This window comes from Ostrea edulis, chromosome 5 (assembly GCF_947568905.1).
Source record: "Ostrea edulis chromosome 5, xbOstEdul1.1, whole genome shotgun sequence".
NCBI lineage: Eukaryota > Metazoa > Mollusca > Bivalvia > Ostreida > Ostreidae > Ostrea > Ostrea edulis.
Window position 1 is genome coordinate 37,738,147 of NC_079168.1, and position 18,244 is coordinate 37,756,390.

The window sequence follows — 18,244 nt, forward strand, 5'->3', positions numbered from 1 at the left end:
GGACATATCTATAGGACTAATAAAGAGCCGGCGCGGAGTTTTTTTCACGCAACACCCAATTAAACCTGCACTCACTGGTTTTAAACCTTTTTAAATACTTTCTTCAGCGCTGGAGCAAAAATCTATCATTTTGTTTACTTTGTAATGACAGAAAATGCCAATTTTGGTGTTTTGTTTTGCTGTCCTTACGTGAACTTGCTTGGTAATTTTTCCAACGACTATCCCTTGATTTGACATGGAAAATATCACCCATGCCGGCGTTTCTGTTACCCATGTCGGCGTTTCTGTTACCCATGTCGGCGTTTCCGAAAATGTAGCTAAACCCGAGGTATCGTCTGCAAGTTTACCGTCCTCTGTTGCCAAAAGTGGATACGATTTACCGGTGTATGGACTTGAAAATGGACAATTCTATTCTATACACATTCCTGCGATCACATGCATCATCCTAAGTTTCTTATCAGCCGCGGCCATAGTAATAGCATCCTTCAGACTCCAGAGCATCAAGACATTCTTCTCCTGGACAAAGAGTGAACGGTTTGTCGTGTATCTTGCTCTTTGTGATGGACTTTTCAACATTGCACACAGCATGGACCACACTCACATTGTCCTGACTAGAAACCATGTCTACCCAAAGGAATTATGTGAATTTTACGGGTTCATGTTGGCAGAGTTCATCACCGCACAAAACCTTTTGGTTAACATCGTGGCTCTGAACGTCTTTGTTCTGATCTATTTCAGGAAGGATCTGGACTTCGGCACTTACGATTGGCGTCTGCTTTTGTACACGTTCGGTCTGCCCTGTGTTGGAGGAACCCTAGCCGCATATTTTGACACACTAGGACCCAATGGTACATTGTAAGTCAACTATAATGTCACATTTCTTTCATAAATCTATGTTTTTATAAAAACTTATTTTTTTGTTGCTTTTGTTTTACATTTTACATAGGCAAATTGATATATTCTATATCAAAATTAACATATATAGAATGAATCTAAGAAGTAGACATTTTTATATATGTACTACATATCAGAGTAGAAGTTTATAAAACTATAATTTAGCGTCCTAATTCATGCCGGCATATGGTGGTGTTATCAAAATCTAAATAAATATATAGCTTCCAAATTCGGTTGTTCATTAGATAGTGACATCGGGCTGATTAATTATTATTGACTGAATATCAGGAAAAGAAAACTAGAACATCAGTGCAAAATGTGAAACATAGATGATTTTGTGTTTAGATGTTTAATAACCGCGGTAGGATTCTAGCAGCAATTTTGATAAACTATGAGTATTTTACCGTCATTATCGCCAGTTAGATCTATGTTTAAATCCTGGGGTAGTTTTACTTAAAACTTCATGATCTACCTATAACAGTTATGTAATGACGTCATATTGAAGCGCATATTTGTCATGTTGTTATGATACAAAATATTCTCATGTACACACCCAAAATGGTTTTTAAAAAGTTAGTAACTCCCTCCTTCTGTGTAAGACAGATTTTAAAAATAGTGCAGTTTATATACTTATAAATGGAGTATGACCTGCCTTAACATATCGGCGTTGCGCGGAAAAGCAAGGTCCGCTTCCGCGCAACGACAGTGGGCGAGAATGTTTCTTGATATTCAGTCAATAAGCTTTTTATCAGATATTTTCAAATTATATGCAATAATAGTTATGTGATGTAAGATTTAAGTTTGTGTGAAACAATGAAATGAACAAGAAGGGTGCTACAAGTACTAGATACAGCAGGCGTCCTTGATTTCGGGATCATTAATAATCACCCCCCCCCCCCCCGATTTGGTACGTTTTTAAATGAATTATATTTGATTATACATGTGATTTGAACCACGGGGACTTATCTTCCTGATTGTGGGGGAAAAATTAATCCTCTTTAAAACCACCTTTGAAATCGTTTTGATAAAGATGCCGACATAGTGCACTTCCGAGATACGGATCCACTCTAACTTTTATCGCGCGTAGGGCATATGTCACTTTTGGATTACAATGACAACTAAGTAAACAAGCATGGAATACTTCAATTGCAATAAAGTTCATCACTCTCGAGAATATTTCACTCATATGGAGACGTCACCAATGCCAGTGAAGGGCAACAAAATTTAGGCCTATTTTTGTCGCTTATGGCCATTGAGCAGGGAGGGGTCTTATTCTCTTTAGAGAAGTCGAGAGGCATATCCTTCATCGACTTCTCTTCGCAAGCATTCATGTTTTGATTCTGGAAAACGTGTAAATGCCGGAGTCGGTGACGGTTTATGCTTCGACCGACCTTTCAACTCGGATGTGCCTGGATTTACGCAATATACAAGTTATTTTCAAACATTTAACAGTTATGCCATCTTCGCTAGCCACTGGGGTTTACGATCCGCTCCGCTTCTCTACAAACCCTTGTTAGATTTTGTGCGATTTTCCTAGCTTTCAGTGGCGCCCTCTAGCGGATGGAGAAAACAACCCTGTTTGGATTACATCATGATTATCCAATGAAAATGCGTGTTTCGGCTACTGTTAAAAAAGTTGATTAGAAATGGCTGCGCTCAGAGAGTAACGCGATGTGGTATGCAAATCATTCAAAATATTAATAATGAATTTAACTATCTCTTAATTGCATACTTGAAAAAGAAATCAGTGAGAATATTACTTAGAAAATAAAATGTGTGAATCCATGAAATATATGTAGTCGTTGAGTCTACGTCTAAAAATAACCCCACGTGTGTAAGGTAGATTCCAAATTGAGGAAAATCGTTCTGACGCAACTGTTTAAATCTGGGGTAGATAGAACATAAAACAACGAATTACAAGAGATGTTTAATATCAAACTTATAGTACGGTACTGTAGTAAATAAAATGCACTTCTTTACGCAGATACGAATCTGAACTGCGCACGTGGCATCATTGGTTTGGATATGTATTTGATATACGACCGAGTGACAGTTGTAGGTATTTAAATTCCTTTGTTTTGCACGTGATCTAACGTAACACGTTCTCCGATTGAGCAGTGGACTTTCCCTGCGTTCAATCATATGCTGAAAGTTGAGGCTACGGAAATAGTACTAAATCTGCCAAGGGTTTGTAGAGAAGCGGAGGGGATCGTAAACCCTTGGCTAGCGAAGATGCAGTTATGCACAAAACTGTCACAAGGAAATCAACACTTACTTGCTTTTAATCCATTTTCAACATGTCCCCTGTCCCGCGTTTAAATCACAACTCTGATTACGTCAGCCAATTCGTGTCTGGTCCCCTATTGTGACATCGCGTCTCCCAAGACCAGTTAACGTAAATGACCCTGGTATTTACATGTTTTCCAGAATCAAAACATGAATGCTTGTGAAGAGAAGTCGATGAAGGTTATGCCCCTCGACTTCTCTAAAAAAAAAAAAAAAATAGAATGCTTGCGAAGAGAAGTCAATGAAGGTTATGCCTCTCGACTTCTTTAAAGAGAATAGGAGAGATCTTTATTGTGCCACACCTACTGTGATACGGGACCTCGATTTTGCGGTCCCATCCGAAGGACCGCTCCATTTAATCGCCTCTTACTACAAGCAATGGGTAATGAGGACCTATTCTAACCCATCTTCGCAAGCCAAGTGTTTTCGGTCCGAAAACACTTGGCTTGCGAAGATGATTCTAACCCGGATCCCCACGGGACTACTATGTATGTTCTGATATAACAGCAAAACTTTCATGTTAGCGAAAGCCGTCATTTGATTGGTCAAGTGTGAAAGGTGAAATTACACGACCTCAGACTTCTTCCCCAGTGAAACGGTTAGAGAGGATCTGATTTTAATTAATCTATCGCCGGTTGACACGCGTTCCATCAAAGGAAAGGACACACGATTTAAACTATTTGAGGGCCATCTCGTGAAATCGGTCTTGTAAGAACAGAATTTTCAAATACGACGCCTGGCTAAAGGGGAAGTCCCAAAAATCGAAATATTATATTTCTATCTAGATATATTTAACGTTACCACGATTTTTAACCGGATCATGCATCTGTTAACTCAAGAATGCAGAGGAAATTTTGAATATTTATATCGATTTTAATGTTTTAAAGTTTGGTACTTTCCCAATAGCCAGCCGTCGCGATATTCTAACTTCCGTACTTTCCAGACCGATTTAACAAGATGGCCCTCAAAATCTATGAGATCGGATGCGTTTTCTTTTGATAGAACACATGTCGACCAGCGATAAATACATCATCATATAGGAAAATGATCGCTTCAGCGAATCTAATCTCGATTGAGGTTCGGCTCGGCTGAATATTTGGACTGACACCTTTACCGAATCTCGGAGCAGTCCTTCATAATTCATGCCTGGACCGGTGTTGTATAGTAGCCCCCCCCCCCCCCCCCCCGGAAAAATGGCAATATAGTAGCCTTTCCTATGGAATCCGGATAGGGCCACGTAGTTCACTATCGCACCATCGCATCATCGAGGTTTGGTGCGATGGCGCGATAATGCGATGGCGAGATAATGCGATGGCGATGACGCGATAGCGCGATGACGATGGTAAGATGGCACGATAGTGCGATAACGATGGTGCGATGGAGCGATACTGCGATGACGTGATGGTACGATGGCGATGATGCGATAACGCGATATCATTATGCCATCGGTATCGCGTTATCGCATCATCGCCATCGTACCATCGCGTCATCGTAGTATCGCTCCATCGCACTATCGCATCATCGTTATCGCATTATCGTGCCATCTTACCATCGTCATCGCGTTATCGCGTCATCGTCATCGCACCATCGCGCCATCGTCATCGCATTATCGCGCCTTCGACCCAAACCTCGATGATGCGATGGTGCAATAGTGAACTACGTGGCCCTATCCGGATTCCATACTTTCCCTCTGGGGGGAAAGACTACTATATAGTAGATCTTCCCCCATAGCAGGATTACCGCCCTCACGTTTTTTGGTTTTGATTTTAGAAAACAGACTATGGAAAGGCAGTCGTGCATAGATCTGAGTATCGAAAAATGCATGTTGCTGATAGTTTGAATGTTGATACATGTACATATACATTGTACATGCATTTTCATAGAAACAAATTTTAGAGATATGCTTAACGGTATTACTGAGAAAGTATAAAACATACGAAATAATAATAAAAAACCAACAATTAAATTCATCCCATAGTACACATGCATAAGCGACCCCCTTTATATATATATATAGATAGAGAGAGAGAGAGAGAGAGAGAGAGAGAGAGAGAGAGAATTAGCTAGTTCACAATTGTAATTTGCATTCTCATTGAAAACATATGCTCAAGGGTAGGATATCTGTATTTCCGAGTACAATTTAGAGAGTACATGTACAATATTAATTTAATTTGTTGGTATTTCTAATGTTATATGCATGTTTGAACACATCTGATGAAAAGCGCATAAAATTATTAGAATTTTTGATCATGAATGGACAAAGTTTAGGGGCCTCCACGAGGCCGTCGGAATGGATACGCAAGTTTGAAGTAGCTGTGCGTTTCAAATGCGCTATTTTAACACATCGTTTGTGAAGTAGAAGTGTTTCTTAGCAAAGAATTTGTTTATGTATTAAGAAAAACTTATAAGTAAGAACAAAAATAAAGAAATAAAACGTTTCTTGATAACCCCGGTAACGCAAAGTCTGAACTGCGGAACAAAAGGCATTATGTAAAAAGAAAGATCGTATATACCATTTTACGTACCTTTAATATTCTCATGAGGATTCATTTTCAATGTTTTGAAATAATGAATGTACAATGCATTATTATTATTGTCTAAAACATGTTTACTTCGAATTTTTAGATGAAACAAATGGTTTCTTTTGACACTTTGGTCATTTTTTTTGTTTTTTTGTTTTTTTTTTGTTTATATATGTGGATCATTAGGGCACCTTGCAAAACCACGAAACGAAATCGAAACGAGCCTAGGCCTAAGTAGGAACGAAACGAAACCAACCTAAGCCAGGGGTGGATCCAGGCAATATATCAAGGGGTCCAAATATTTTAGGTATAGACCCAATTTGCCCGGGGGGGGGGGGGGGGGTGTCCAATATTTTTTGGGGTGCAAATATTTCGCAAAAAATTGAAATTTCAAAATTCCATTGGGGGGGGGGGGGGGTGCGCAAAAGATTTTAATACAAAATGGACGAAATATTACCCCGAATCTTCGTTTTCATTTTTTAAAACAATCTAGGATCTTTAAAGATAGCAGATATACTAGTATGTAATATGCATGTATGAACATGTGTATGTAATAAATTTAGATGGCAAAATGAATAATAGTTAAGCTTTCAGCTCAGATGAGCTAAAAAGTTTTAGGAGTGCATGTTAAAAATCAAAACTTTTCCAGAATATTCATCATATGGGAATAAAGTATGATGACGTTGTCCATCTGTCAGATTCAATATAAATTCATCTTTGGAGAAATTTTGTAAACGAATATGTATAAATCAAAGTACTGACAGTACAGCTGAGTTGCACCGCCTGGAATAGTTACGATTATATCGATAACATGTTCACATCTATTAATCCACCAACGACCCCAGAACAGTGGGGCCCCTCTCAAAAACCTCTAATTCAATTGAAAAATATCACTTTCTCCTAATGAGGTTTTAAGAATCATGTCTAGTGAGACCTTAGTAGCGGCAATTTTGAATTAGGGGTAGACAATCAACAGAGTTGTAGAATTTAAGTTTTACTGCACTATCCGTATGAAAAGTTTTTGTGTTAGTCAAATGGAGAGAGACAATTTATTCCGAGTTGTCTAAATAGGTACTGTTTTACAAGTACGAAATATTTTGATTTTACATTCTAAATATATGATTGTTTTACATAACATTTGACTGAATGAAATGTTTGTTGAATAATAAATATTTCCAAAAATCCCGATCAAGGGAATTCGGAATTTAACTCTCCATTTAGGATATAAAAGAAATGAATAGCCAGAAAAGGATTAATTTCAGAATGGAAAGAATTTGTATGGGAATGGTCCGCCGTAAACGTAACCAGAATGAAAAGAAGGGAGAAATCTACTATATAGTAGGTTTTCCGGGGAGGGGGGGATCTTCTGGCTATAAAAGGGGGATCCTACTATATAGCCACATTTCCGTGGGGGAAGATCTACTATATAGCCATTTTCCGGGGGGGGGACTGCTATATAGCCATTTTCCCGGGTGGGGGGTGGGTGGTGGCAGGGGGAAAAGGATACTATATAACACCGGTTCTAGCAATCAATGTGCACTTAGGTGACACTGCTGTTCGCTTCAAATGAGTTAGTTGACTATTAAACCAAAGCTGTATCACTATTAGTGCTGTATTACTTCCTGCCAAGACAAAACCTACCAATATGAAACAGATTATATAACCGAACTGTGTAATCATGGTGATAAGAAAATGATATCTCAGGTCCCTGTGAAAGTTGGTGCCTGAGAACGTTGGAATCAGGAAGACGTTTAACCGCTTATGTTATCTCTGAGGCCATAATATAAAAAGTATGCAGTACCATATTATACGAATACAATTCGGTAAGATAGATATCATTAAAAATTCTTATTGTTATGCAGTAAGTCTAGAGATCACTATAGCTAGATATCTATTTGGGGTGTTGCTAAAACGGAGAATCGAGTACGGAAAACAGACATCCAACTTCACCCCCCCCCCCCTTTCTTGTAGATAATGTATACTACTATCTAATGTATACTATTATTTAATGTATACTACTATCTAATGTATACTACTATTTAATGTATACTACTATCTAATGTATACTACTATTTAATGTATACTACTATTTAATGTATACTATTATTTAATGTATACTACTATCTAATGTATACTACTATTTAATGTATACTACTATCTAATGTATACTACTATTTAATGTATACTACTATCTAATGTATACTACTATTTAATGTATACTACTATCTAATGTATACTACTATTTAATGTATACTACTATCTAATGTATACTACTATTTAATGTTGAAAATGAGGACCTCAAATCACTTATTCTTAAAGGTCCTAAATACAGAGAACCTCGGTCTTTTAATTGGCGACAGAACTTCATCTCTATTATGAGTTCTGTCGAAGATTATGCCAGACGATGGGCTAAATATGAAAAAGAAGAACTTGATACATTGTCAGAATGGGTTTAAAGCATAAGAGGGATATTAAAATCCCGCATTAGACACATGAAAACAAAATTTCGTACCATCTATCCTTCTGTGTTTAGTAAACCAGAAGTGATAAAAGAATTAGATAGGTTACATGAGGAATATGAGTAGTATAGCCCCGCTCGATGGGGGGTTCAACTGAGTGCAGTTTTAAGCGCGGGCCGATGGGCGGTTCAGCGGAGTGCAGTTTTGAGTGTAGTTTGGAGTGCGGGTTTTTATAGACGGGTCAAGCAGTTGGCCAGGTGGCCGGGAGGCCACCTGGCGCGGTCAAGCGGGGTTGGCGCGGTCAAGCTGGGGCAGGTGGGCAGAGCTGGCGATGTCCAGTAGGCGAGCGGTTCAAGCCCAGTATTCCGACGGTCCGATAGTCCGACGGGCCGGTAGTCCGACGGTCCGATAGTCCGACGGGCCGGTAGTCCGACGGTTCGATAGTCCGACGGTTCAATATTCCGACGGTCCGATAGTCCGACATGTTGACCATCACCAAAAATGTTAATTAATAGAGTTAAAATTTATTCATGTCAGGCATTATTTTAAGGAATTTACCAGAAACCGCCAAAATCGACACGGCCTGATTATAAATCAGACAATCAATTTCTGACCAAAATCATTCAAGTGTGAACTTACGGCGGCGTAGAAAGGCCATATATAAATATATTATTCGTTCGGACGAATTAGCTATTTGTTCGGACATATTAATAATTCGTTCGGACGAATTAGTAGTTCGTTCGGACGAATTACCGATTTGTTCGGACGAAATAGAAAATCGTTCGGACAAATTAGCAATTTGTTCGGACGAATTAGCTATTTGTTCGGACATATTAGTAATTCGTTCGGACAAATTAGTAATTCGTTCGGACGAATTATGGATTTGTTCGGACGAAATAGACATTCGTTCGGACAAATTAGCAATTTGTTCCGACGAATTAGCTATTTGTTCGGACAAATTAGTAATTCGTTCGGACGAATTAGCTATTTTTTCGGACGAATTTGTTATTAGCTATAAGGCAACGCCAATGCCATAGTCAAATACCGTAAAGTGTTGGTAGGAGAGCACAAAACTTAGATTGGGGCACATGCTAAAATGGGATTCAATTCCAAAATTTTCCACATAAACGTCATGAAGATGGCGACGGTAACCTACATAATCACCCCAACCCCTGAAATAACAAGCTAAAAATGGTAGGAATCCCTACACCCTGCTCAGTCTTAAAAGTTTGAAGTAGGCCTCAAGTCTCCCACCCCCCATCCACGGGCAAAAGTTTATTAAATGAAAATTTTCTGTATAACGGGGCATAACACAATCAATAAGGAAATCAATTTTTGTATGGGACGACAATAATGCAATTATGCGCCAATCAGAGCCTTCAACGCAAATCTGTATATCCGAATTTTATACCAATTTTATGGTATACCTTTCTTTATAGCAAATAACAATTTTTGAACAGAAATTTCTTGCACTAGAATTAAGGGGAGGATGTTATCAAACAACATTTGATATAAAGATGAGGATCTCGTTTGGGGTTCCAGAAGTGTAAGGAGGGGGCACATACATACTCTTCTCCCCACTCCCTACTTTTGAAAGTGATAAGGGGACACGAGCAGGCGCGTGGCATCGTTTTTGAAAGGGGAAAACTGGGGGCCAGCCAGAAAGGATTGATGGGGGGGGGGGGGGGGGGGGCAGCCGAACCAAAAAGAGTTTTAACATGTAAAAAAGTATATAGTAATATAGTAAAACCCCAGATCTATAGAGAGACCAAGTGCTCCGATAAAGGGGAATTTAAAATGCATCTAATGCAGGATACTCTTTTTTCATTTTCAAGAGTATGCCAGACATAATCAAATGCGGAAAGGGGGGTTTCTTTACGTGTCAGAAGTGTGTCCTAACTCTTCCTTTGGTAACAGGAATGTAAATATATATACACTTTATACACCACCATACACCGTATATCGTCACTCCTTTACACTCTGCTCGCAATCATTTTTCTTACATAACGTAGTGATGATCGGGATCGGGAGAAAATAGAGGGGCGATTTCAAGGTCACAATGTGAATTATGACATCCTCGCAAATATAAAAATGTTCGAGTGATTTGATATGAAATTGAAATAATATATTATTTGACAAGAAAATTTTTCACGTATACGGCTTAAGTATCACTTGATAACGCCTATCAAACGACACCATATAGACATGAATTGTAAGATGTACGTCGTGACGTACTTTTTCGTTGTGATCTCATAGGGTGCGAAGTGCACAGATAGTTGTTTTTATATACTATAAAACTGTTCTGCTATATCCATACTAGAGTTTAGGTCCAAAGTACTTTTAGAGTAAAATGAATTATTTTTAAATATATAGCGTAAAACTATATGGGATCCGGGTTAGAATAAGTCCTCACTTTCCCTTGCTTGTCGTCAGATGCGACTAAATGGGGCGGTCTTTCGGATGAGATCGCAAAAACCGAGGTCCCGTGTCACGGCAGGTGTGGCACGATAAAGATCCTCAAAGGCCGTAAGCGCCGAGCATAGGCCTAAATTTTGCAGTCCTTCACGGGCAGTAATGACCTCTCCTACAGAAAGATCTGACTCAAACCACACAATATAGTGAACATATGCATAAACTCTTTGCATGTTAACCGAATTCAGTTTTATAGAACTACCGAATAGCTGAGCTCATTGTTTACAAAACAAAGTCATAGCGATTTTCAGAAATAGCCGCATTTCCGAGAAATGAAAACGAAACCTGACGCCTATCTATTTTCTGGCAGCTGTAAGACGAGGTCAGTAAATTATGTGCGTGTAAATTTGTTCATTGAATAAATGTGTAAACTTTCAACCATTGTTCTTTAATTCTTTTTACTTGAAAATTTAACATAAAGGAATACACAAGGAATACAAAACGTTCACACGCTATCCCCCGACCTCGCCTGCTGCACATCGCCAGCTCTCCCCACCTGCCCCAGCTTGACCGCGCCAACCCCGCTTGACCGCGCCAGGTGGCCTCCCGGCCACCTGCTTGACCCGTCTATAAAAACCCGCACTCCAAACTACACTCAAAACTGCACTCCGCTGAACCGCCCATCGGCCCGCACTTAAAACTGCACTCAGTTGAACCCCCCATCTACTAATATGTTTTGGTTCCAGCTGACAAAGCTAGTAACAACATTGTCTTTGTTTGTAAGGCTCATTATTACAACTGTATTTTAAACGAACTTGGCATTAATTCCACTTTTGGTAATCATACTTATACTTCAACTGCCCTTTCAAAAGATGGAATTCTTCAAAATCATGCTTCAGTTTTAGACACATTTAATATTCCAGTCAATGGGTCGAATGAATATGAGTTACCGTACCTATACTGTACCTATACTGGATTCCTAAACTACATAAAAACCCTTACAAACAAAGATACATTGCTGGATCCAGTAAGTGCTCTACCAAGCCCCTATCTTTGCTCCTCACGAAAATGTTAACAGCTGTGAAGGAGAAACTTCAAACTTACTGTGCAACTACATATGCCAGAAGTGGTGTTAATCAAATGTGGATTCTAAAAAATTCTAAAGAACTTTTAGTAAACTTGAAATCACAGAATTTTCCCCAAATCAATAGCATTAAAACCTATGACTTTTCAACACTATACACGACCATTCCTCACGATAAATTAAAGACTAGACTTTTTGACATCATAGACAGTTGCTTCTTCAACAAAAACGGAAATATTCATATCTAGTGATCAGTCATTCAAAAACTTACTTTGTTAAACACCACTCCGATTCCACGCACAAGTACTCTGAAGTTGAAATAAAAAATATGCTAAAGTTTCTCATTGACAATATCTTTGTGGTCTTTGGTGATCAGGTCTTCCAACAGTCTGTTGGAATTCCCATGGGCACGAATTGTGCTCCTTTCTTAGCTGACCTGTTTTTATATTCATATGAAGCAGAATTTATTCAAAAACTTCTACGTGAGAAGAAAAAATCTCTCGCTGTGACCTTTAATTCGACTTTTAGATATATCGATGACGTTTTGTCTATTAATAATGATAGCTTTCATTCATATGTCGATTTGATATATCCCTGTGAGCTCGAAATAAAGGACACCACAGAGTCGTCCACTTTTGCTTCATACTTAGATATTTTATTGAAAGTAGACATTAACGGCAAACTGACAACTCAACTGTATGACAAACGGGATGATTTCAGCTTCTCAATCGTCAACTTCCCATATTTGTGTAGCAATATTCCATTATCACCTGCATATGGTGTTTATATATCTCAACTGATTCGATATGCAAGAGCTTGTTCTGGGTATAGTCAGTTTTTAAATCGAGGTAAGCTACTGACAAACAAGTTGATGGTACAGGGATATCAACAGTCTCGATTGAAGTCAGCATTTCGCTAATTCTATGGTCGTAAAAACGATCTAGTTCGTCAATACAACCTCGCATTGGGTCAAATGCTGTCTGACGTGTTTCATACCGATTGTTAAGCCGTTCTTGGCACACTGATTTTGACTGCGGATAACTCCGTTTACCTGATCAGGATATAGGGCTCACGGTGGGTGTGACCGGTCAACAGGGGATGCTTACTCCTCCTAGGCACCTGATCCCACCTCTGGTGTGTCCAGGGGTCCGTGTTTGCCCAACTATCTATTTTGTATTGCTTGTAGGAGTTATGAGATTGATCACTGTTCGTTATCTTCACCTTGCATACTACTATTTAATGTATACTACTATTTAATGTATACTACTATTTAATGTATACTATTATTTAATGTATACTACTATCTAATGTATACTATTATTTAATGTATACTACTATCTAATGTATACTACTATTTAATGTATACTACTATTTAATATATACTACTATTTAATGTATACTACTATTTAATGTATACTATTATTTAATGTATACTACTATTTAATGTATACTATTATTTAATGTATACTACTATCTAATGTATACTACTATTTAATGTATACTACTATTTAATGTATACTACTATTTAATGTATACTATTATTTAATGTATACTATTATTTGATGTATACTACTATTTAATGTATACTATTATTTAATGTATACTACTATTTAATATCTACTACTATTTAATGTATACTAGTATTTAATGTATACTATTATTTAATGTATACTACTATTTGATGTATACTACTATTTAATGTATACTACTATCTAATGTATACTATTATTTAATGTATACTACTATCTAATGTATACTACTATTTAATGTATACTAGTATTTAATGTATACTACTATTTAATGTATACTATTATTTAATGTATACTACTATTTGATGTATACTACTATTTAATGTATACTATTATTTAATGTATACTACTATTTAATGTATACTATTATTTAATGTATACTATTATTTAATGTATACTACTATTTAATGTATACTACTATTTAATGTATACTACTATCTAATGTATACTACTATCTAATGTATACTATTATTTAATGTATACTACTATCTAATGTATACTACTATTTAATGTATACTACTATCTAATGTATACTATTATTTAATGTATACTACTATCTAATGTATACTACTATTTAATGTATAGTACTATTTAATGTATACTACTATCTAATGTATACTACTATTTAATGTATACTATTATTTAATGTATACTACTATCTAATGTATACTACTATTTAATGTATACTACTATCTAATGTATACTATTATTTAATGTATACTACTATCTAATGTATACTACTATTTAATGTATAGTACTATTTAATGTATACTACTATCTAATGTATACTACTATTTAATGTATACTATTATTTAATGTATACTACTATCTAATGTATACTACTATTTAATGTATACTACTATTTAATATATACTACTATTTAATGTATACTACTATTTAATGTATACTACTATTTAATGTATACTAGTATTTAATGTATACTAGTATTTAATGTATACTACTATCTAATGTATACTACTATCTAATGTATACTACTATTTAATGTATACTACTATTTAATGTATACCACTATCTAATGTATACTACTATTTAATGTATACTATTATTTAATGTATACTATTATTTAATGTATACTATTATTTAATGTATACTACTATTTAATGTATACTACTATTTAATGTATACTACTATTTAATGTATACTATTATTTAATGTATACTACTATTTAATGTATACTACTATTTAATGTATACTATTATTTAATGTATACTACTATTTAATGTATACTACTATTTAATGTATACTACTATTTAATGTATACTACTATTTAATGTATACTATTATTTAATGTATACTACTATTTAATGTATACTACTATTTAATGTATACTACTATTTAATGTATACTATTATTTAATGTATACTATTATTTAATGTATACTACTATTTAATGTATACTATTATTTAATGTATACTACTATTTAATGTATACTACTATTTAATGTATACTATTATTTAATGTATACTACTATTTAATGTATACTATTATTTAATGTATACTACTATCTAATGTATACTACTATCTAATGTATACTACTATCTAATGTATACTACTATCTAATGTATACTACTATTTAATGTATACTATTATTTAATGTATACTACTATCTAATGTATACTACTATTTAATGTATACTACTATCTAATGTATACTATTATTTAATGTATACTACTATCTAATGTATACTACTATCTAATGTATACTATTATTTAATGTATACTACTATCTAATGTATACTACTATCTAATGTATACTATTATTTAATGTATACTACTATCTAATGTATACTACTATTTAATGTATACTACTATTTAATGTATACTACTATTTAATGTATACTATTATCTAATGTATACTATTATTTAATGTATACTACTATTTAATGTATACTACTATTTAATGTATACTATTATTTAATGTATACTACTATCTAATGTATACTACTATTTAATGTATACTACTATTTAATGTATACTATTATTTAATGTATACTACTATCTAATGTATACTACTATTTAATGTATACTACTATTTAATGTATACTATTATTTAATGTATACTACTATCTAATGTATACTACTATTTAATGTATACTATTATCTAATGTATACTATTATTTAATGTATACTACTATCTAATGTATACTACTATTTAATGTATACTACTATTTAATGTATACTATTATTTAATGTATACTACTATCTAATGTATACTACTATTTAATGTATACTACTATTTAATGTATACTATTATTTAATGTATACTACTATTTGGCCTTTGGTCACTCATCTCCTATAACCCGGATGGTTACATGTTTTCTCTGACAAACTTGATTTCACTCTCTATGATCTTGTAAAGAAGCTCTAAACATACACACTAATAATATCCCTGTCTCCTCACCTCACGGTGAAAAGTTTATAAAATTTTGTTAAGCATCTTACTGTTATTTTTGTCCCACATTATTTTGCCAATGTCTATTCATTCATTACCCTTCTCCCATATTTCAAAATAATTAATGATGTAAACTATAATTAATTATATAAACTATGATTAATTATGTAAACTATAATCAATGATGTAAACTATAATTAATGATGTAAACTATAATTGATGATGTAAACTATAATCAATGATGTAAACTATAATTAACAATGTAAACTATAATTAATTATGTAAACTATAATTGATGATGTAAACTATAATCAATGATGTAAACTATAATTAACGATGTAAACTATAATTAATTATGTAAACTATAATTGATGATGTAAACTATAATCAATGATGTAAACTATAATTAATGATGTAAACTATAATTAATTATGTAAACGATAATTAATAATGTAAACTATAATTGATTATGTAAACTATAATTCACAATGTAAATTATGATTAACGATTTAAAATGTAATACATGAAATAAATTGTAATTAACGAAGTAAACGATAATTAACAATGAAAACATGAATTAACAAATCAAACTATAATTAACGATGTAAACTGCAATTAATGATGAAAACTTTTCATCTGTGAAACTATATTTAACGATGTAAACTGTAGATTACAAATGCATCTGTGAATACAAATGAAGGATTTTGTTTTCATTATAATTTCTCGCTTGTAAACCATAATTTACACTCGTTGATTACTATCTAGAGTTGTCAATAGGTCGATCGTTGATTTCCCAGAATTGCTTACATTTTCTAATGACTCTCAACCCAACTGAAACCTTTCATCGGCAGATAAACCGCTCTAATATTCAAAAATAGGTAATGATTTAATTCGTATAACAACTGCACGATCGCCTACACTTTTCTTCTTCAAAACATCTTATTCTTCGAACCTTCATTTAAAAGCAATGAAGCAAACTTGAATGTGGAGGATTATCCTCCTACCCCCCCCCCCCCCCTCCCCCTCAGTGTAACATTTTGTATCATAATGTCCTTGAAAATGATACTGAGCCTTTAAAGATAACGTTTCATTAATCAAGTATGATTTAGTTCTAACATGTTTTGGATACCCAGGACCAAAATACCTTAATTTGCACTGTAACCCCCCCCCTTCCTCAAATTGAAATCTATGGCATATAAGTACAAATAACCATATTTTGATACATTTTCCACATGAATGGAGATGGTCGCTTTGGTAATTGAATGTTGTTATATTCTAGCTGCTATTTTGATGGGATCAAGGGAGAAGTGGCCAACATCCTGTTCACTACCGTACCTCTACTGACCGTACTCCTCCTGAACATCGTCTTCTACGTACTGACGTGGAAGCGAATCAGCAGCGAATCCAAGCGCTTACAGCACACGCTCGGACAGGAAGCAGCGACGATTCGAGCGTCCTTACAAGCAGCGAAAACCATGTCGCTTTTTGTCACGGCTTTCTTCGCGCAGTGGTGGGCAATGGCCCTGTACGGAATCTGGCAGATGCTGGCCACAGTGCCCCAGACGCTGTTTCAGTTTGTGACCACGTTTTCAAACATCGGAGGCATTCTGAATGGTATTGTTTACATCATTATTAGACGGCGGAGACGTAATACAAGAACAAAGAAAACCGCAACAGTGGACAAGCCATTCCAGAACGTTAACTCTGTATGTGATAAAATTGAAAATTCAGGGGTTTGAAAAGGTTTATGTGTGCGTGATGATACTTAGAAATGTTGATAGATTTACTTTGATTTTTTTTTTCATAGGCGCCTTAATTGTTAAATTGGAAAATCGATCAAAAACATTACTAATTAAACATTTGGAACACGAACGTCCATGATCTTACGCTTTAAAATCGAATAATCCAATAATTTAACATCTTGAGATCTAGAGAAAGAATTCTCATAAAGAACTTAATGGCCCTGATAAAAATGATTGTTGAAGGAAAGGAGGAAAACAAATTGGACAAGTCTTGCAAATTTCCAGGCGCTCAAAAGAATTGATTTTCAAATCAATTTTCGGAAGTAAACAGCCTATATCTGCAAAATGTTCACTTTCAGGGAGCTTTCAATTTGCGATTTGATAATACATTAACATTACACCCGGTCCCTAACAGTCTTAAGAAATCTATCACGAGAAAGAAATGAAAATACTGCGAATAAATGGAGTATAATAGTACAATTTAGGAGAACGACTTTCTCATTTGTTTTTGTCCTATTTTGTACGAAATGAATCCAAAATGTGCAATATGTCGTGGAGGATTACATAATATGTATACGGTGTGACCGTTGGACCGAGCGAAGCATGTACGTAAATCCGTTTCCCGAGTGGTAATCATAATTCCGTTAAGTACGGTAGCTAGATTATGATTCATTTAAAAAATATATTTTGAATGAAATTTCCTTGCGCTAAACATCCAGTAACATCTCATTAAAGGAGTTTATATGGGGACAGCAGTTTTACATGATCCGCCTATTCATTGAACGCGGGAAATAAAACGCAAGGCGACGTAAACTGTGCATTGTGACGTCACATTTTGCCTCGACTTTTTTCTCTTTTTCAAAACAAACAATTATAAACAACAATAATACATTCCGTATGCAAT

The 18,244-nt window shown here is 35.1% G+C and overlaps 1 protein-coding gene across 1 annotated transcript; it reads left to right on the forward strand.

Annotated features, from left to right (window-relative positions):
• Positions 1-235: 235 nt before the first annotated feature.
• LOC125651193 (uncharacterized) lies at positions 236-17,824 on the forward strand. The gene is made up of 2 exons (XM_048879773.2): positions 236-855; positions 16,878-17,824. Exons 1-2 carry the CDS (start codon positions 236-238, stop codon positions 17,335-17,337), a joined length of 1,080 nt encoding a protein of 359 aa, XP_048735730.2. The 3' UTR covers positions 17,338-17,824.
• Positions 17,825-18,244: the final 420 nt, after the last annotated feature.

Coding starts and splice junctions, on each gene's coding strand:
- LOC125651193 (XM_048879773.2), top strand. CDS start 236: ATGGAAAATATCACCCATGCCGGCGTTTCTGTTACCCATGTCGGCGTT. Junction 856..16,877: donor CTAGGACCCAATGGTACATT/GTAAGTCAACTA, acceptor GTTATATTCTAG/CTGCTATTTTGATGGGATCA.